Source organism: Artibeus jamaicensis, unplaced genomic scaffold (genome assembly GCF_021234435.1).
Source record: "Artibeus jamaicensis isolate MK-2021 breed Jamaican fruit bat unplaced genomic scaffold, CSHL_Jam_final contig_69, whole genome shotgun sequence".
In the NCBI taxonomy this organism is placed as follows: domain Eukaryota; kingdom Metazoa; phylum Chordata; class Mammalia; order Chiroptera; family Phyllostomidae; genus Artibeus; species Artibeus jamaicensis.
Window position 1 is genome coordinate 958,885 of NW_026521927.1, and position 22,128 is coordinate 981,012.

At 40.5% G+C, this 22,128-nt stretch overlaps 1 protein-coding gene across 3 annotated transcripts in view; it reads left to right on the forward strand.

Moving 5' to 3' along the window:
• Positions 1-8,938: 8,938 nt before the first annotated feature.
• LOC119050146 (tripartite motif-containing protein 5-like) overlaps positions 8,939-22,128 on the forward strand; it is a 32,223-nt gene continuing 19,033 nt past the window's right edge. The window contains exons 1-4 of one of the 3 annotated variants that reach the window (XM_053671445.1): positions 8,939-9,063; positions 14,451-14,979; positions 15,563-15,658; positions 16,290-16,520. In XM_053671445.1, the coding sequence (XP_053527420.1) occupies positions 14,569-14,979; positions 15,563-15,658; positions 16,290-16,520 (738 nt within the window). In that variant the 5' untranslated portion in view covers positions 8,939-9,063; positions 14,451-14,568. The remainder of the gene's footprint in view (positions 9,064-14,450; positions 14,980-15,562; positions 15,659-16,289; positions 16,521-22,128) is intronic. The other 2 variants (XM_053671444.1, XM_053671446.1) reach the window with 2 other exon arrangements.

Genomic DNA, 22,128 nt, shown 5'->3' on the forward strand with positions numbered 1-22,128 from the left:
AACAGTGTGGACTAACTGCTTTGGTAGGGACTAAAATGCAGGTAAATATTGTAGTGTTTAGGACAGTGAATGAGGGGATATTATAACATGGATAAAGAGATATGAGGGAGGAGACAATTTGGTGAAGAGAAAGGTATATGTGAAATATCCTAAATTACTGGTTCCTGTAACTTGTTTACTAGGGAATATATTAACCTGCATCTAAGAGACAACATTGAGTAAAAATAAAACTTGGAAACCAATTGCACATGTTGAATTTTGGGAGTGGATGCAGTCAGTTATAGATAGTGTGTCGAATGAGGAGAAACTTGAGAAAAGCTGACATTAATGCATTTGTTTGCTTGTACCCTCAGCAGAAATCATGTAAACTTCTTGAGTAATACTCTATTTATCTTTTATTCTCCCAGTCGTGGCATAATGCTTGACAAGTAAAAGTATATCACTTTACATTCAGGTTGAATAAATGAACAAGCCATGAATTATCCAAATGATCTCATGAAAGCCTTATGAACATGGGAAAAATATCATGGGTCTCATGTTTTCTTCCTAAGTATATCTTATGTCTAGGTAGAAGTCTCACACTACTTCCACAAGGTGAAAGTTTTTTCTACTTTTTAGAAAACCTGAAAATGTCACATGAGTCCTTTTGAATGGTTGCCTGGGTCTTTTTTTACTCTTTGGTTCTTACGTTGGGACCATCTCTATTGCTACAACATCAAGGGATAGTGGAAATATGATGAAGCTTTGTAAGCGAGGAGGCTTATTAATACTTGCCTTATGTTTTCTCTTTTCTCCCTAGGATGTGAATGACATCATGGGAAGTATCTGTGGGAGACCAGAGATGGTCATTTTGTGCTGTGAAAAGAGGTTTAAAGCCATTAAAGTTATCTGGTGGTTAATTAGAATAGAGTACTACTGCTCAGGGCAGAAAAATTCAGGTGTAGTTTTATCTTAAATTTATGTTCACATATCATTTGAGTGTTCTCTCAAAAACTTTTGTGCTCTTACCACAGAAGAGAAAGGATTTGGTTATAAAGGTTCTGCTTTCACAGAATTATTCTGGGATTTATGTGCCACAGTGGTGACTTCAGACATCACAGTGGCATAGGTAACGAGACCACCTATGGAAAGAAAATTTCATCCTGAAGCAGCTGACCAACATGGAGGGATAGGTAGACATGCTTACTTTCTTGCACAACCATAAGAAGGTTCACAACTAATTTGAAAACAAAATACAACCAGAACTGCCAGAAAATCTAACTGTATGGAATTTCTGTGCTTGTAATGTTCTATAATCTTTATGCTCTCACCTCACTTCATTGGGTTCCATGTTTTCCTTACTCCTTCCAAGTCTCCCTGGGTTGCAGAGTTAAGTTTACGATTATGAAATAAAAACTATGCAAAAAAACAAAAACAAAAACAAATTTAATCTTTTCTCTGACTGTTGCTCCCCATCATGTTGGAGTTTTCCTAGACTACAATGTTGGCACTGTCTCACTTTTTAAGGTTACAAACCATGGGTTTCTTATCTATAAATTCTCTTCATGTTCATTTTCTCAGAAAATTGATTCATATTCGAATCCCATGACATGTACTGTCCTTATGAAACTGTGTTCTCCAAGCTTTTAAATCTTTTACACCCTCACCCAGTTCTTTGTAGTTCCTCTGGTCTTGGGTGCACCTAACACACTGAGCTAATCTGCATCATTCTCACCAACTTTTTATTGCTACCTCCCTTTTTGTTTTATTTCAACATCCTTAATTCAACAATAGAATGTAAATTTTGCCTTGTATCATCAGTATTATTCTCAATGTCTTCTTTGCATTAGTAAAGAATCATAATTCACTATTTTCTATCAACCCAAAGAAAGTGACTAATGCTCTCTGAAAAAAGTTATGTGTGGAGGTGACGTCTATGCAAATTTTTTACAATTTTGTTTTCTCTGCCACTGAGAAGTATAAGGAAAGCTTTTCAAGAACTTTAAAAAATATATATTTTATTGATTATGCCATTAGAGTTGGCGAATTACCCCCTTCATTCCCCTCCACCCTGCACACCCCTCCCCCACCATTCTCCCCTTTAGTTTATGTTCATGTGTCACAAGTTATTTAGATGCTATATTTCCCATACTATTCTTGCCCTCCCCCATCTATTTTTTACCTATCGTCTATGCTACTTATTCTCTGTACCTTCTCCCCCCTTCTCCTCCTCCCACTCCTCTGTTGCTAACCCTCCATGTGATCTCCATTTCTATGGTTCCACTCCTGATCTAGCTGTACTCTTAGTTTGCTTTTTTTTAGGTGGTTGTTAATAACTGAGTTTGCTGTCCTTTCACTGTTCATCTTTTTTATCTTCTTTTTCTTAGATAAGTCCCTTTAACATTTCATATAATAAGGGGTTGATGATGATGAACTCTTTGAACTTGACCTTATCTGAGAAGCACTTTATCTGCCCTTCCATTCTAAATGAAAGTTTTGCTGGATAGAGCAATCTTGGATGTAGGTCTTTGAATTTCATGACTTGGAATACTTCTTTCCAGCCCCTTCTTTCCTGGAAGGTCTCTTTTGAGAAATCAGCTGACAGTCTGATGGGAGCTCCTTTGTAGCTGACTGTTCCCTTATATCTTGCTGCTTCTAGGATTCTTTCCTTCATTTGAATCTTGGCTAATATAATGATGATGGGCCTTGGTGTGTTCCTTCTTGGGTCCAACTTCTTTGGGATTCTCTGTGCTTCCTGGATTTTCTGAAAGTCTATTTCCTTTCCCAAATTGGGGAAGTTCTTTATCATTTATTCAAATAAGTTTTCCACTCATGGCTGTTCCTCTTACCCTTCTGGTACCCCTATAATTCGGATATTGGAGCATTTAAAGATGTCCTGGAGGTTCCTAAGCCTCTCCTCATTTTTTTGAATTCTTGTTTCTTCATATTTTCCTGTTTGGTCATTTTTTCCTTCCTTCTGGTCCACTCGCTTGATTTGAGTCCCAGTTTCCTTTCCATCACTATTGGTTTCCTGTGCATTTTGCTTCATTTCAGTTAGTTTAGCCTTCATATGTTCCTCTGATTTGAGACTGAAATCCACCAGTTCTGTGAGCATCCTGATCACCAGTGTTTTGAACTGTGCATCTGATAGGTTGGCTATTTCTTGGTCGCTTAAAAGTACTGGCTCTGGGGCTTTGAGCTCTTTTTCTGCTTGAGCCATAATGTTTTGGTCAGGTCGTGCCTGTTACGTATAAGGAGAGGAGCCTTAGGTGTTCACCAGGGTAGGGCTACCCAGGTCACTGGATTGTGACGCTGTATGTGGGAACAGGGTCAGAGAAGGGCAATGGCGTTTGTTCAGCTCTTTCTCAGATTTCGGTCCCCTCTGCCTCTTCCCAAAAACAAACTGGGCTCCCCTGGTGCCGGGTCCAAGGCGTGTGGGCCTGTGCACCCTCCAGGACCTGTGGGTCTCTCCGACAAACTCTCTGTGAGCCTGGGAGCTTCTCCTGGCACCCCAACCCCGAAATTTTCTTTGGTGCTTTCAGGTTTTATCTTCCAGTGCTGGGGCCCTGGCCTATGCAGCTTGCTCCTTCACCTGGTTTATCTGTGTGCGAATGTGTGACCACGGTCAGCCAGCCACCTTGAGCCCCCACTGGGTCTGCCCGCCACCACCCCACAGCTTGGATCCACCAATTTCCACCAGCACACCTGTGTTGGTCAGGCTGCTTTTGCCCGCCCAACTCCGCTCCACCAGCCACTGACTCTGCCCCTCTTACTGGTCTGGCTGAATGGTTTGTTGTTGTTGGACTTCCATACAGTTCAATTTTCTGTGTTTTGGTTGCGTTTTTGCTACTAAAACTTTGTTATCTTTAAACTTGGTTGTGCGAGGAGGTACAGTGTTTCCACCTACACCTCCATCTTGGCCGAAGTCAACAACTTTTTTTTTATATATAATTCTAGGTTTTGTATAGGAATCATTCACTTTAGAATGAGTCTTCAGGAATATGTCAGTTTACTCATTATGCTCCTCATTCATTAAGGACTGAAGAAAAATGTCATAAATAGTATGTGCTAAATGGAAGTTTTCTGTTCAGACTGTCTGAGTACAAGTCCAAGTCTCTCCAAACAGGTGCAGTATAACCTTGAATAAGATACTTAAATGTTTGCTTCATTTACTTAAAAATAGTCCTGGTATTAAAAAAAAAACACACACCATAGTTAGGATCATTGTGAGAAGAAAAGTGTCATGAAGTATAAAACCTGTAAGCATCTCAATGTAATAAACATTTTCTCTTCTAATTACTGAAAAATATAAGCTGTGTCAGTGTCTCATGAAACAGATTTGTGCCTTCTGGGGCACTATGGTGGTTTTAACTGAAGTCTGGTGTTTCAGATGCGAGATGCCTCTGTGCTGTCATCAGGGCTCCTATAGCTCTGCCTGTGACACATGAGTGTGTGTGTGACAGTGAGAATTTTATTATAATTGTGGTTTGCTACATATAAACCTTAGTAAAATAATCTAAATTCTGTGGAATTCAGTTTTTCATTTGTAAAAAAAAGTTAATAAAATTTACCTTGTACTACTGTGTAAATTAAACAACAGAATATTTTCAATGACTTCTGTCATTTTTTAGCACAAATGGAGTAATCAAGTATGCTGTCCATTGGAAGGACTTCTGGCCAAGATGGAGGCATGAGTGGAAATACTGTACCTCCTTGCACAACCAAATTTAAGGAAAACAAAGATTTAGAAATAAAAACACAACCAAAACAGGCAGAAAATTGAACTGTACTGAAGTCCGACAACAATGAGTCATTCATCCAGATGGGTAAGAGGGGTGGAGTCGGAGGCCTGAGAAGAGGGGTCCCGGGAGGAAGAGGCAGTGGTTGGCAGACATGGGTGCAGGGAGAAAACAAGCAAACCCAGTAAGGTGTGCAAGGCAGCTGGCTGACTGCGGACACACATGCATGTGCAGATAAACCAGGAAGGTTTAAAAACAGTCAGTGAGACAGACCGCACAACCCAGGGCCCCAGCAACAGGAAATAAGCTGAAAATCACCCACTGGAAAAACTTTCGGGGATTGAGGTGCCAGGAGAGGTGCCCAGTCTCACAGGAGAGTTCGTTGAAGAAACCGACAGGGTCCTAGAATGTACACAAGCCCACCCACCCAAAAACCAGTACCGGAGGGGCTCAATTTCTTGTGGGAAGAGGCAGAGGGACCAAAATCTGAGAGAAAGCAGAACAAACACCATTTCTCCCTCTTTGACCCTGCCCCCAGTCACAACCCAGCAACTGGGTAGACCCGCCCTGGTGAACATCTAAGCTTCCGCCCCTTGTATGTAACAGGCGAGAATAGACCAAAACATTATGGCTCAAGCAGAACAGCTCAAAGTCCCAGAGCCAATACTTCTAAGCAACCAAGAAATAGCCAACCTATCAGATGCACAGTTCCAAACACTAGTGATCAGGATGCTCACAGAACTGGTGGATTTTGTCACAAATTAGATGAAAAAATGAAGGCTGCACTAAGTGAAATGAAGCAAAATGCACAGGAAACCAATAGTGATGGAAAGAAAACTGGGACTCAAATCAAGGGAGTGGACCAGAAAGAAGGAAAAAATGACCAAACAGGAAAATATGAAGAAACAAGAATTCAAAAAAATGAGGAGAGGCTTAGGAACCTCCAGAACATCTTTAAACACTCCAACATCTGAATTATAGGAGTACCAGAAAGGGAAGAGAAAGAGCAAGTGGAACACTTATTTGAACAAATAATAAAGGAGAACTTCCCCAATCTGGCAAAGGAAATAGACTTCCAGGAAGTCCAGGAAACTCAGAGAGTCCCAAAAAAGTTGGACCCAAGAAGGAACACACCAAGGCACATCATCATTATATTAGCCAAGATTCAAATAAAGGAGAGAATCCTAGAAGCAGCAAGATATAAGGGAACAGTCAGCTACAAAGGAGCTCCCATCAGACTGTCAGCTGATTTCTCAAAAGAGACCTTACAGGCAAGAAGGGGCTGGAAAGAAGTATTCCAAGTCATGAAATCCAAAGACCTACATCCAAGATTGCTCTATCCAGCAAAACTTTCATTTAGAATGGAAGGGCAGATAAAGTGCTTCTCAGATAAGGTCAAGTTCAAAGAGTTCATCATCACCAAGCCCTTATTATATGAAATGTTAAAGGGACTTATCTAAGAAAAAGAAGATACATGGGGCCTGTGAACCAGAGTATCGCGGTTCGATTCCCAGTAGGGGCACATGCCTGGGTTTCAGGCCAGTTCCCAGTGGGGCATGCACAAGAGGCAACCATACATTGATATTTTTCTCCTTCTCTCCTTCCCTTCCCCTCTGAAGATGAATAAATAAAAAACTTAAAAAAAAAGAAGATAAAGTATATGAACAATGAAAGGACAGGAAACTCACAGTTATTAACAACTGTACCTAAAACAAAAGCAATCTAAGTGGACAGCTAGTTCAGGAGTGGAACCATAGAAATGAAGATCACATGGAGGGTTAGCAACAGGGGAGTGGGAGGAGAAGAAGGGGGGAGAAGGTACAGAGAATAAGTAGCATAGACGGTAGGTCGAAAATAGATAGGGGGAGGGCAAGAGTAGTGTGGGAAATAGAAGCTAAAGAACTGTGACACATGGACATGAACTAAAGGGGGTAATATGGGGGCAGGGGGTATGCTGGGTGCAGAGGAATTAAGGGGGGAAATGGGACAACTGTAATGGCATAATTAATAAAATATATTTTTAAAAAAGAAGGTGCTCTAACCAAAATAAAAATAAAAAATAAAATAAAATAAAAAGATTAAAAAAGTATGCTGTCCATTTATTTTTGTTTGCATCCCACTGTGACTGAAATAAATCATTTTAAGAATACATAGTTTGTTTTCAACATTGTCACCCTTGCTTTGTTTTAAGAAATAAAATGATGAAAGAATTATAATTTTCATTAGATTTTAGCTAATTGTAAAGTAAATGTTTCTACCATTTCTAGCTATCTAGTCTCTTTTCCTCCATTTTTTTCTGGAGTAATTCTATTTCACTGAAATTGAACTTATGTATTTGCTGTTTGCTCAGCTTTAAAAACTTATTACTCACATTGATACCAGGAGTCATAAGTACAATTGTGGGATCTTTTTTATCATGGTGCAAGGAAGTGTTTTGTTGTCCAGGTCAGCCCTACATTTGCATTGAGTGGAAGGTTCTCAAGAACAAAGGGAGAGAAGACTTTCCTCCTTCCAGAGATAGGAAGGGAGTGTGTTTATTCAGAACTTGATGGGTTCCCAATGTCTTTTTGTATTTTATTTCCAACTCTTTCCCAGTCAACTTCAGAGATAAGAAAAAAAAGTGCTTTTTGTCAAGTACTATTTTCTCTCAGTCCTGTTGTCTCCAGGAATTCCCCATTTCCTCACTTTGAATGAGCTTTAATTGAGACAAAGGATTCCAGTCAGGAAATTTCCAGTATCTCTGTGTGTAGGCACATGTTTATACCTTTGTGCTCATCGTGGAAATTGGGGGAAATTAATCTCTAATTTTTTCCTGTTCTAATTTTCCCCATATGCAATGTTTTATAATAAATTTGACACAATAAGAATTTCTATGGGTTCCTTTCTACCTTTATAAACCTTAATGTTTTGGGGTGCAGGACTGAATGAAGAGGAATACACAGTGAAAATATCATGCGATGATGAAGATGATGAAGAAGGGCCAGCTTTTGGAATGCAGTTACTGAAAAATTCATGATTGTCATTGCACCTGCAAAGCATCGAGTTTATTTGTTAGAAGTAACTTCTTTCATACCTTTGAAACTAAAACTGTCAAAATGGCTAAGCAAGTTTGCCTATATTAATTCTATTTCCTGCCTCACAGAGGTACGTGAATATCAAAATATCTGTAACTTAATTAAAAACAATATCTATGATTCAGATGCCATGCATGTCTCATATTAGTTAATGTATGAAGGTGGCCGAGCTGTGAAATGCAGTCAGTCAGGGACCCTTGTCTGGAGCTTCCCCATCTGGTAGCTGTACCATCTGAAACATGTTCTCAGAAGAACAAGACAGATAACAGGACATGAAAGCATGTGTGGGAAATAGAAATGTTTCAGCTCTGCTTTTTAAAAAAAATACATATACTTATTTTATTGTTACACTATAGCGTGCATTAGTTGACCCTTTTAAATTTATTCTTTTTTCTTTTTTAATTTATTCCAGTTCTGCTTTTGACTCATGCTGTAAAAAGGATGAAGGTTTTCCCACAGAAAGTAGGGAAAGTACCTGATTATGGAGGCATGAGTGCTACCCAGAGAAAGGCTACACTCGAACAGCACCATCTGCTTACCTCCTGGTTGGTGGTAACTTGTCACTGACACAGTTGTGCCAACATTATGTCCACAAGGCTTCCTCATCTGGCCTGCCTTGGCCAGAGGAAGAGCTGGTGATTGACTGGTGGAGCCCTAAGATTCAATGCTTTTGAGGGAAAATTTTCTCAGTAGGCTCACAGTGAAGAACCTTATCTAAATTTTATTTTTACCACTCACAAAGACAGCTGCCACCACTGAGCTCAAATTAACAGACTTCTTTCCCTGATTATCTTCCCCATCACACTCTGCATTACAAAGGGCAGGGACCCAGACTTTCTGCATGGTGATTTAATCCCTAGTAAATTGTTCAGGACCTGAATACAGAGAAGCTTAACTGATAGTTATAGAATTGAACTGAAATTCTGAGAATTCAGTCAAGCTGAAGACTATATCATTGGAATTCAAATTCTCCCTATTCAAATATTCTTGCAGAAGGGAGAAAACCAGTGACTCCGAGCTGTGCTGGGGTAGGTCCTAGAACTACTGAGGCATTAACTTCCCCAAGCGTCCCACTAGGTGGCATTGTTGTTAAGTTTCTCTTCTGCTTCCTTTGTTTATTTCCACTCCTAAGCATTTAAGTTTCACTTTTCACCCTTTTCCTGTGGGGAGCTGCTCTGTGGAGGGCTGGTCTCTGGCTTGGTGAGTAAATGCTGAGCAGGCCTACGGCGATTCTCCTCCACTAGTTCAGGACTGCTGTACTTCTCCTGAAGGTAAGTGGGGCAGTTTCTGAGGGCAAAGGACAGGAAGCTTTGAGGGAACAGATTGAATGTGTTTGGTGACTTAAATTGTGGTTCTGAAGCTGCTCTGCCTGTGGCTGTCTCTGCTGAGATGGCAGAAAAGAGGAACATTGAATCTGGGGAAAGAGTGACCTTCAAAGAAGGGAGGTTTAAAAGAACAGAGTCTTGTTTGTTTCTTGGAGGTACCATTATTTCTTCAGGTTGACTTACCCTTATTTTCCTCTTACTCTGTAGTTTTGACATTCTACCTTGCCAAAGTGAGCCAGATTACTCCTACCCTTTGTTTTTTCCCAGGCAGATAACCCCTTCCTACCTTTCTCCACTGAAGCCTGTGAGGTGGGGCCCTGGTATCCATCTTCATATAGGCCAGGCTTCTGTGAGGACCCGGAGATGTAACATCTTTTACCCCGGTGCACATGGGGGGAAGGATTTTAGGGGCCCTGCCATGAATGAGACCCTGCTGAAGCTGAACTTTTTACTCTTTTGTTAAGTTATTGATATTTTTAAATAAAAGTTTATTCATAAATATGCAATGAGTTCCAAGGCAATTCATTCTAGCTGTAGGTGGCAGCAGATGTGACAAGGTATCCAGATGTTAACAGGAATGCAATGAAGGATCACCATTTCTCCAGGCACAGGAAACAGCCCACTTCTGGCCAGATTTCTTTATGTCACCTGTGTCCTGGGTGGCTCTTCCCTATGGCCTTTGCTTTCAGCAACTTGAGTTTCCTCTGCTCCTGTTTTTTGTTTCTGTTTGAATGCCTTCTTTTCCTAGTCTATCTTCTTGGCCTGCATCTGGGGCTTTTTTTCCCCCCATCTTTAGACCATATATGGCACCTGATGCCTCTGCCCTAGACTGTGATACTTTTACTGTTGTTTTGGTAACTTGTGGGAATCTGTGCACATCCTTCCTGATAAATGGTCAGCCCTTTGGCCTCCACACTCAGGTTGCTGCACATCTCTGTGGCTCCCACCTGGTCCCTTGTCTTTTTCAGGGTCTAGTAAGCTGTGGAACTCAGGGGGTTCTTCTCTCCTGAGTCCCACTGCTTACTCTTACCTCAGTTTACCCCATGACGCTCTGGTGGCCGCTTCTACTTCAGAACACATTCTGTATCATCTTAGACATACCCTTCCACTGTTTATTACTTTAACCTGGTTCTTAACATTTTCCTAGCATGTAGCTGAAAGAAGGAGTTGGTAATTTTTCAGAAAGAACTCCATCTTAACTTCGCCTTTGAGACGCTTATACCTTGATATCTGTGTTACCTGTATTTTGATAGTGTGTAGTTTCCTTTCCTCTCTCTTCTCAGAAACATGCGTCTTTATCTAACATGGACAAGGTTTATATCTGGGATATTAATTGAATTCTCATGTGTTATTGCAGGTCACCCCAATGGGGGAAAGTGATTATACATTTTGAAATTTGTATTAAAATCTAAAGCAGAAATGCATACAACCCTGGTAAAAAAAACTGTGTTAACTTCTATTGAATGTACAACATATGTACTTACAGAAACTATATTTTGGGACAGAGTGAGGAGGTATAAAACAAGGAAAAATGATTATGTTATAAGTGTAAAACAAAGATACAACAATATTAAAGTAAATGGGCTATAACAGGACAAGGCTTGTATTATGCCCTGATTAAGGACTTTGCCATTTTAAATAAATTTCAGGTTAGTTCTCAGTGTGAGAAGGTGATTTTGGTTGGAGTCTTCAAGGAAATGATGTTTTTTTATACTGATTGATTAAGGAACAGAAAGGCAGCCAGTGTGGGTAGGAGGGAAGGTGGGATGAGAGGGTGAGGCAGCAGAAGGGGATGTGGAATTGGACCCAACTAGACCATGATGAGATCAACTCACTGATGCTGTACATCTGAATAAAGGAGTGACACCGTTAATAGGTACTTTAAAAAATCACTTTGGCTGGTGGTGATCTGTGATGACAGAAGACTGTGTGAGACCAGGGACAGTATCAGGAAGACCAGTAGGAAACCATTCCTGAAATCCAGGTAAAAGACTGAGTTGGATGGGACCTAAGTTGAAGAGAGTACTGTAGGGCTTTGTGATGAACTGACTGTGAGAGAAAGGGTTGAGACTAGGGGTCACTTTCTGAAGATGGCCTGTTACCAAATGACTTCTTTGAAATAAAATGGCCTGAGAGGTAGAGCATTGCAGGGAGGTTCATTAAGTGGTTCAAATTAAACCCCTCATAGGAAGGGTTTGAACTTGAAGTAGATGGGGAGAAAAAACAATGAATACAAAAGAATGGGGAGGAGCTGCAATGCTCCTGAGGTTTCAGGTCTCTGGGTGCCAATGACAGGCTCCCCTTCCCACAGGTAGTCTGTGAATCAGGGTGAAGGAGAGGTTTCAAGGATATTGGCTAAACCCCTCATAGGACTTTTTCACATTGTGGGAATGCTTTCATTTTTCTTGTCTGAAGTGCACAGATACAGAAAGCCCCTGTGCAGAGTGTTAGGATATAGTGAGATAAGAAAACCAACACCCTAGTTGGCCCTTACCTTACTCGGTAAACCTACACATTGGACCATCTCCAAAAGCAAGATACATTTTGTCTCTGTCTGTCTGCCTTAAGCAGAACGGTTTCAATGGTATAATGCTTCTTCAATGATACATTAAATGAATATAAGAAAAATAAATGTGCATTAGTTTTCCAGGGCTGCCATACAAAACGTACTACAAATTAGGAGGCTTAACCGAAATTTCCTCTCACAGCTCTGGAGGCTAGAAATAAAGCATCAGTGATGCTGGCAGGGCTGGTTCCTCTCAGAGCTGTGAGGGAAGCAGCAGTTCCAGGCCTCTCTGCTGGCTGCACTCCTGAGAGTTGGCTTGCACTCACTGGCATTCCTTCTTGCCTAGTGAATCACCCTGATCTCTGCTTTTGTCTTCACAGGGCATTCTCTACGCACGTGTGTTTATCTGTACACAGATTTCCCCTGTTTATAAGGACACAGTCATGTTGGAATAACACATATCCTAATGATGTCATTTTAACATGATCCCCTGCAAAGACACAATTTCCAAACAAAGTTACACTCCAACATTCTGGGGGCTAGAATTCAGTATCTTTTCAAAGGACACAATTCAACTCATAATAGCACTTAATGTGCTTGGAACAGGACACAGTTTATTTCTCCAGGACATGGCATCCTTACATATTGAGTCTTCCCTCTCCTGACTGACGGATGCCTCGTTGGAATTTATGTCCCTCAGGTCTCTGTTGTATGTGTGATTCTGAGTATGTGAAGACACCTCTCCCTCCCTAAAAACGCACACATTTATGTGCCTATTGACACATTGTCTTATGTCCTGGCTATGGCATAGGCCCCAAATCTACAAATACAAAACTCCCCAGAACTACCCAGATGGTTTTGTTCTCTCTGTTTCTATACCTCCATAGCACTGGGTATCAATCTAGTTGGTGCAGCCTCTATCTCTATTTGATCTGTGCAGTAGTGGAGAGAACACTGGATGGCACTGTTGAGACTGGTGTGTTTCCCAACATCTCTATCTATTTTTTAAAAATGACCTTGAATTTTGTTTTTTATTTTATTTACATATCTAAAGAATATTCTTTTTTATTTTTAAATTCATATTTTACTACTTATTTCAATTTATATTGAAACATATTTTATTACTTGTTTCAATTACAGTTGGCCTGCAATATAATTCTGTTTTAGTTTCAGAGTTACAGCATAGTGTTCAGACAATCCTATAGTTTACAGAGTGATTGCTCCCCCACTGATATTTCAAGTAGCCACTTGGCACCATACATAGTTTTTACCATAGTATGGACCTTATTTCCTATGCTCTACTTTTACATTCCCATGTTGATTTTGTCACTATTTTGTGTAATCCTTAATCCAAGAAGGCAGTAGTCATGTATCAAAAATATCATATACGAAATAAATAGGTCAAGGTAATTTCTAAATTACAACTGGCTATAAAACTGTTACTAATAAAATGACCTCTTTATTGTGGTCTTTGCTGTTTCTGTAGGTTTCTCTGGGGAATGAGTTTGAGGGCATGGGGATGCTCTGTGGGAGGCAGGTGTGTTGTTAGCAAGGAAACAATTGTCAGGTATTGGAGAACTGCTGATTGTGGTATAAAAGTGAAGAGCTGATTAAAAAGTTCTAATCTTCCATGGAGAGATGGGGAGCTTCTAGTTTTCTATATTCATCAAACATTGTGTTCCCATGTGATCCACTCTTCTAGGTATGGAGGACACATCAGTGGACAGAATGGTGCCCAATCTGTGCATGAATTCATTTTTAAGAAGAAAAAGTAAACAGTTAAAGAAAGATATTATATATTTTAAAGTAAAATAAGAAAAATGTAGCAAATGTATGGCAGGTGATAGTATTAACAGTTTTGCTGTAGATATCCTGGAGCAGGCCCTTCTGATAAGAGACCATGTAGGACAGAGACTGAATAAAATATAAGAAGAAGGCATGTGGACATCAGGGAGAAGATCATGCCATGCAGAGACAATAAGTGCAAAATCTCAGAGACAGCAGTGGGTTTTTTATTTTAGTATTATATAGGTTTTTTGTATGGGAGAGAATGGCAGGAGAGATGAATCTCAATGACGTATGCCAAGTGGAAGAATTCCGACTCACAAGACCATATGGTTCCAGTGTTATGAATTTTCCAGTAAAAGTAAATTTGTAAAATTACAAGGGAGATTAATGGTAGCCTGAGAAGGGGTCAGAATAGGGGTGACTGCTAATGGCATTCACTTTGTTTTAAAAAAATAAATATGTTCTAAAATAAAATTTGGTGATACCAAATTTACCATTCCATTAATTTTACTAGAAATTATACCATTCCATTAATAGTTATACTATTCCATTATAGTTACACCATTCTATAAATTTACTAGAAATTATTATACTCTTAAAACAATACATAGGATGTAAATATAACTCCATGAAATTGTTAAAATAAAATAAGTCATGCAAGTGATAGGTAAGGATCATTCCATGCAGAGAAGAGCAAGTATAAAAACCCAACAGGCTGCAGTCAGGTTGGTGTATTTAACATGTTGAATGTGTTTGGGGGAGGGGCAAACTAGAGAAGATTCATGATGGGGAGGCACAAAGCTCTTGGAAGGAAGGGCTTCAATGTGTCCCTCTATTCCATAGAAACAGAGAAAATAGCAATCCGTCATTGCCTCAAACAGATGAAATTTGTTGTGTGACATGAACCAAGAGTAAAATGTTTGAAAGTATTACAAAATGCCCTTTTCATTCTGTCACTGACCTACCCTTCTTCTCTCTCTCTTTTCCTTTCCTAACTAAATATTGATGTTTTGTCCTGTTGTAAATCTCTGCACATCAGTGTTCTTTCTCTTCCTGCCATTCTTACCCTGCCCCCTTTGGTATTACCAGCCACACAGGGTTTGTGAGCAAGAAGAGCCTCTGGAGTCAGGACAGGAAGAAGCCAGGAGAGATTGGCCATGGATTTTTCATCGCAAGAGAGCATAAATGCGGTGACCTGTCCCATCTGCCAGAAGGTCCTAACAGAACCCATGAGCTTGGACTGTGGCCACAGCTTCTGCCAAGACTGTATCACTGCAGAGATTGAATTAGGGGACTCTTTAGGATTGGAATGCTTCTGTCCTGTTTGCCAGAGCAGATACCAGCCTTGGAACCTCCGGTTTAATTGGGAGCTGGCAGAGAGAGTGAAGAAATTCAGGGAGGTCGACATGAGTTCACAGCAGCTGAGGAGGAGAGATCTCTGTGAGCACCATGGGGAAAATTATGATATCTTCTGTAAGGACGATGGCAAGGCTATTTGCAGGCTTTGTGTTCAGGAGCACCAAGGTCACCAAATGTCCCCCATCATGGAGGTGGTCAAGGAATGTCAGGTAAGCCCCCAGGGTGGGGAAATATTGAACAGAATGGTACCTGAACTTTTCACTTTTTAATCCTATTCATTCTGCTTGTCATCATAGAACTAGCCCTGCATTCTCTTTTTATACCCTTGGCTTAGCTTCTGAGGCTTGAAGAACATTCAATGCATTCTTTTATTTTCTTCAAGAATAAGTGTAGACTACACAATTTTAGCAAAGAGAAGTTGTATGACTGAGAGTTGCTTCCTTAGATAAGCTCTGATTGCCCCTGTGAGCAGATGGGATTTTTAGGAACCTTTGCTTAGAGGAGAGAAAAGTGTCCATGAGAGGAAAGGACTTTACTTGCTGCAGGATCAGGTCTTCCTCCAGGAAAAGAGATACAAGATACTCTTGATAGAGGGGTGGTAACTCGCATTACCCAGGGAGAAAGAACTTGCATCACCTTCTCAGATTTCTGTCTACATTTTCCGTTCTAATTGCCAGTTTCATTTCTAAAACTTAAGTCTCTTCTGAGATGTTCCTGATTTCTTCTCCATTTATCCTTAATCTGGGTTCTGGGAAAGCTCGTAGCTTGACTTTGGTGATTTTATTCTCACAGGAGAAGCTCCAGGAAGCTCTGAAGAAGCTGTCACAGGAGCAGCAGGAAGCTGAGCAATTGGAAGTTGACATCAATGAAGAGAGAGCTACCTGGAAGGTAGGGAGACATTATTCCTGAGGGAGTTCTGACACAGGAAACTTGGTAGCCTCTTTGTCCAATTACCTCCAAGAGGGAAGCCCCTTCCCTCTTGGTACCTCACAATTAATGAGTTCAGAAGACATTTGATTAATCTTCTCCTATTAAGGGTTGGGGGCTACAGAGTAGATATGTCACAAGTAAAGCTACTGTTTTGGAGGCAAAACCTAGAGGGAAACAAGTAAAAATTATTCATGAATCCCATGACCCTTTCCTGTTGTCAAGTTTGAGGCTTTCATACTTATAGAAAACTCATTAAGGAAGGCCCAAGATTCCCTGTTTTGTAGGTATGGGTGGAGGAGTTTCATATACAGTATGGCAAATTGTCCACACAAGTGTCTGCAATCCCAGCCACATCCACATAGCACATTGTGTCCCCTGGTGGGCCTTGGGAAAGTAGACTTGGGTGAATTACTCTAGGAGGAGCTCAAGGGAAAATAGTAGGAAAATGGAATAGTAGGAAAAATGGAATGTGGAAAAGCCTGGAATGGCTTTTTTTCTTACCTCCTAAGTGCCTGAAGAAAATATTGCTTGTCTTGGCTCCCAAGGCTCATGAAAGACTGACAACCTTTCTCTCTTCTCACCTCCAAAGAAACACATGCAGACTGAGAGAGAGAGGATTCGGCAAGGGTTTGAGGAAATAAGAGGCATCCTGGACAAAGAGGAGCAGAGGGAGCTGCAAAAGCTGGAGGAAGATGAAGTGAATGTGCTGGACAACTTGACTGTGGCTAAAGACCAGATGGTCCAGCAGAAGCAGTATATGAGTGAGCTTATCTCAGATCTCCAGCGTCATATGCATGAATCAACTATAGACATGCTGCAGGTAAGACCTGGGATGGGGTTCCCACATATAATGAGATTCAGAGGAAACAGAGAGATTAAGTTATTTTCCCTTCTGGGTCCCTGCACCTTCTTTCTCATTAAAAAGTTCCACTGAACCCTCAGAGACCCTTATCTGTCATCCATTTCAAGAGTCATTGGGAAATTCAATATACAAATGGCAAGAGAAATTCCATGGCTATTATTTATAAAGGACTGGAAAAAAATTGAGAGAAGAGTCTATAGGCTTCTCTTATCTGTGATCTAGCATTTGTAAGGCATTTCCTCACTGAGCTTAGTCAAACAACCGACTTCTCTCTTTGTGTTTGATTTTTTGTTGTTTTAAGGAGTGGCAGATGTAATGATAGACTAATACTGGGTGAAGGATGAGCACAGATGAATATGCTTGTGTATGTGTGTGTTTGTGTTTACACTGACTAGGGAAAGATTGGGGGAAACCTAGAGAGACTTGATAAAGGGATGGTATTTATTATGAATGTTTAAATTTTCATGAAATTAACTACATGCCTGTTATCTTAAACTATGAAATGTATGCTGACTCTTAGGAAATTTCAGATGTTCTCTGCTTGACTTTTTGCCATTCTCTCTTGCTAGCTGAGCAAGGATTTTAATTTATTTTATTGTTGTTTAGTTAGGCTTATCTTCATTTTCCCCTCATTACTTTCCCCCTGCCCTACCCACCCCTACTTCCCACATTGCATCCTCCCCCTCCTGTCATCTTTGTCCATGGTTCCCTTATACATGTTCCTTGACAACCCCTTCCCTTTCTTTTGCCCATTATTACTCACTCCCCTCTCCTCTGGTCACTGTAAGTTTGTTCTTTATTTCCATTTTGCTGATTCTATTTTGCTCGCTTATATGTTTTGTTGATTAGGTTCCACTTATATAAGTGAGATCATATGGTATTTGTCTTTCACTGTCTGGCTTATTTCACTTACCATAATGCTCTCTAGTTGCATCCATGCTGTCTCAAACAGAGCTCCTTCTTTCTTTCTGCTGCATAGAATTCCATTGTGTAAATGTACCACAGTTTTTTGATCCACTCATTTACTGATGGGCACTTAGGCTGTTTCCAGCACTTGTCTATTTATTGTAAGTAATGCTGCTATGAACATAGGGGTGCATAGATTCTTTTGAGTTAGTGCTCAGGATTCTTAAGGTATACTTCCAGCAGTGGAATTGCTGGATCGAAAGGCAGTTCCATTTTTTAGTTTTCTTAGGAAATTCCATACTGTTTTCCATAGTGGCTGCACCAGTCTTCATTCCCACCAACAGTGCACTAGGGTTCCGTTTTCTCTACAACATTGCCAATGCTTGTCTGTTGATTTGTTTATGATGGCCATTCTGACCTGTGTTGAACAAGAATTTCTTAACTTTGATCCCAGTACTGGAGTAATCAATTTCTATCAGTTAAATCTTTACTTCTGCCTCAAAAAGCATATTTCTTAAGGTATAAGTTACATATGAAGTCACCCATCATAAATATGCAATCCTAAGATTTTTAGTAAATATATTGAAATTATTTACTTATTTTTTTGTTATTTTATTACAGTTTTCCCAATTTTTTGCCCTTAGCCCTCCCCCTTTCTGCCTACCCCTGACTCCCACAGTCAATCCTCATACCATTGTCCATGTCTATGTGTCATTCATACATGTTCTTTGACCAATTCCTTCCATTCTTTCCACCATTATCCCTCATCCTGCCCCTCTGGCTTCTTTCAGTGGTGTCTGTTTCTATTTTGTTCATCAGCTTATTTTGGTCATTAAATTCCATTTATAATGAGATCATATGGTATTTGCCTTTCGCTGACTGACTTATTTCACTTAGCATAATGCTCTCCAGTTCCATCCATGATGGTGAACCATGAAGAAATTCAGTTCAACATTTGTTGAAAAGACTCTCCCTTCTCCACTGAATTACTGTGGCACTTTTGCCAGAAATCAGTTTTGCTCTAAAATGTAAGGATATATGTTGGGAACCACTCTGCCTGGTTTCAGGAGTTGTAACTGCCCACCATGGCTAAGGCTGAATGAGAGACCTCTGGTCTGTGAGCCACTAAGGAGACAAAGCTTGTTTCTGGCAGCAATGCTGCTTCTGCTTCATCCCCTGCCCCCAACGCTTGGTCAGTTAGTTTGTGACAGGTAAGACCCCTGGGGGGGCAACCTAAGCCAGATACGATCACTTGGGAGGCCATCAAGGAAGGACTCAGAGGGCTGCAACAAAGAAGGAGTGATGGACCCTCGCCCCCCAGCTATTCTGAGATAGCCAAGTCCCCATTTCCATCTGGGAGAAGCACTTCCTGGCTCTAATCCACGTAAGCCTAAAAACCTATGATGGGGAAGGTGGTGCAGCCCTTTGTCGGCTAGAGCAGGATCCAGGTGATCTGGCATAAGAAAGACTTTCTAAAGTCCTGTGAAGTTTGCTTTGCTAAGAATGCTTTCATTCATATGATAATATGGGGTCCAAGCAGGAAATGAGTATACCCAAAGTTTTTGCAACCCCCTGACCTGACAGATACTGACTCAGACTAAGCCCTCAGATTTCTTTGAAATGTTATGTACTGTTTGATCCTTGCCACCTGCATTGATTGATGAGCTTTACCTGTATTCCTGTATTCCTCAACCCCATTGAGGAAGGGACTCTTGGCTTTTCTCCTCTGAGAGATTGGCCACCTCTCCTCCCCAAGCAGATCATGTCTTGGTAGTTTCACTCTCATCTGTGGCAGATGGGGGGGACTTTGCAGGCAAAGTTGCCCCCACAGATATATTTCTGGAGTATCACTGTCTTACATAAATGTTTATATTTATCTTTGCACTGATGCTCTAAGCTTTTGATTACTATGACTTCATAAAATTTTTGAAATACGGTAGGATAATCCTATTCAGTTCTATGGTAAAACAATTCTATGCTCAGTCAGTTCTCTCTGGAGACCATTTAAACGCCTGTGCAGCAGGGACCATTTGGAGAATTTTACTGCCATCTAATAGGTAGAGACCAGAAATGCTGCTAATTCAGCTGCAAAGCACAAGGTAGGCACCACTGCAAAGATTTATCAGGGCATAATCCCAGTAGTGTCAAAGCTGAGAAATACTGTCCTAGGTCCATGAAATTTTTAATATCTTGTTGATTGTTATTAAAACGGTTGTGGGGCCCTGGCTGGTATAGCTCAGTGGATTGAGTGCAGCCTGCAAACCACACGATTGCAGTTCAATTCCCAGTCAGGGCACATGGGGTTGCAGGTCAGTTCCCAGCAGGGGACTCATGAGAGGCAACCATACATTGATATTTCTCCCCTTCTCTCCTTCCCTTCCTCTCTAAAGATAAATAAATAAAATCTTTTAAAAAAATGGTTGTGGGAATTTTATAGGGTGAGGAGACAGTGTCAGCTAAGGGATGAACTGTATAGGACAATTGTCTATCCAAGCTCATTTAATTACTTTTTTAAAAACCATTTCTTGATTACCCTTTGAGAAACCATCTCTACTCTCACTCCATGTAATTGATTAGAGTTGATAAAGTCAGTAGCTTTAGCAATATATGTGTCTATCAATTCCAGGGAAATGAGCTTATTCAATTTACATAGGTTTACCAATGTTGCAGTAATTATTTTAAGATATGTAATAAATGCTATTTTAAGCATACAAATCATATGCCCAATTCAGGGCAATGATTTGTGTGCTTAAAATATTAGGGTTATGTCTAGAAAGAGAAATTCTCTTTTCTGCTAGGTAATATGTCATGAATTATCATTTAAATCAGGATATTAATGTTGATACCATATAGAGTTTGAAAAGAAATTCTAAATATTGGATAGAAAATATGAAGACATTTTGAGAAGAAAGAAACAGATCCTGATGACAAGATAATTCCCTAAAAATCTAACTATTACAAAATTTATATCTGCTTTCTGCGTTTCTCATTTTTTTATTTTAAATCTAAGCCAGTTTTAGCTGTTTTTACACATACAATAACAACAAAAAATACAGAAATTAAATTTTTGGAGAATGTATAGCCAAAGCCTTTTTTAATTTTTTTTATTTTATTGATTATGCCATTACATTTGTTCTATTTCTACCCCTTCATTCCCCTCCACCCTGCACACCCCCTCCCCCACCATTCTCCCCCTTTAGTTCATGAACATGTGTCTCAAGTTCTTTAGATTCTGTATTTCCCCCACTATTCTTGCCCTCCCCACTATCTATTTTCTATCGACTGTCTATGCTACTTATTTTCTGTACCTTCTCCCCCCTTCTCCTTCTTCCACTCCCCTGTGGCTAACCCTCCATGTGATCTTCATTTCTATGGTTTGCGCCTGATCTAGCTGTCCTCTTAATTTGCTTTTGTTTTAGGTGTGGTTGTTAATAACTGTGAGTTTGCTGTCCTTTCACTGTTCATCTTTTTTATCTTCTTTTTCTTAGGTAAGTCCCTTTAACATTTCATATACTAAGGGCTTGGTGATGATGAACTCCTTGAATTTGATCTTATCTGAGAAGCACTTTATCTGCCCTTCTATTCTAAATGAGAGCTTTGCTGGATAAAGCAATCTTGGTTGTAGGTCTTTGGATTTCATGACTTGGAATACTTCTTTCCAGCCCCTTCTTGCCTGTAAGGTCTCTTTTGAGAAATCCGCTGACAGTCTGATGGGAAGTCCTTTGTAGGTGACTGTCCCCTTATCTCTTGCTGCTTCTAGGATTCTCTCCTTCATTTTAATCTTGGCTAATGTTAATTATGATGGGCCTTGGTGTGTTCCTTCTTGGGTCCAACTTCTTTGGGACTCTCTGAGCTTCCTGGATTTCCTGGAAGTTATTTCCTTTGCCAGAATGGGGAAGTTCTCTTTTATTATTTGTTCAAATAAGTTTTCCACTGGTGGCTGTTCCTCTTCCCCTTCTGGTACCCCTATAATTCGGATGTTGGAGCGTTTAAAGATGTCCTGGAGGTTCCTAAGCCTCTCCTCATTTTTTTGAATTCTTGTTTCTTCATATTTTCCTGTTTGGTCATTTTTTTCCTTCCTTCTGGTCCACTCCCTTGATTTGAGTCCCAGTTTCCTTTCCATCACTATTGGTTTCCTGTGCATTTCCCTTCATTTCAATTAGTGTAGCCTTCATATGTTCCTCTAATTTGTGACTAAAATCCACCAGTTCTGTGAGCATCCTGATCACCAGTGTTTTGAACTGTGCATCTGAAAGTTTGGCTATTTCTTCATCACTTAGATTTATCGGCTCTGGGGCTCTGAGTTGTTCTTGAGCCATGTTTTGATCTGTTTGTGCCTGTTACATATGAGGAGCGGAGCCTTAGTTGTTCACCAGGGCAGGGCAACCCAGGTCACTGGTTTGTGATGCTGTATGTGGGTACGGGTCAGAGAGGGAGCAATGGTGGTCCTCTCTGCTCGCCTGGTCCACCTCACCGCTCACTCTCACCTGTTTATCTGAGCACAAATGTGTGAGCCCACAGCCCTGGCCTGGGGCCTGCTCGGTCTGTCTCAATGCACGTCTCTTCACTGGTTCATCTGCATGCAAATGCAGACAGCCCTGCTGTGCCTTCCCTAGGACAGCCTCAGACAGCCAGCCCTGCCGTGCCTTCCCTAGGACTG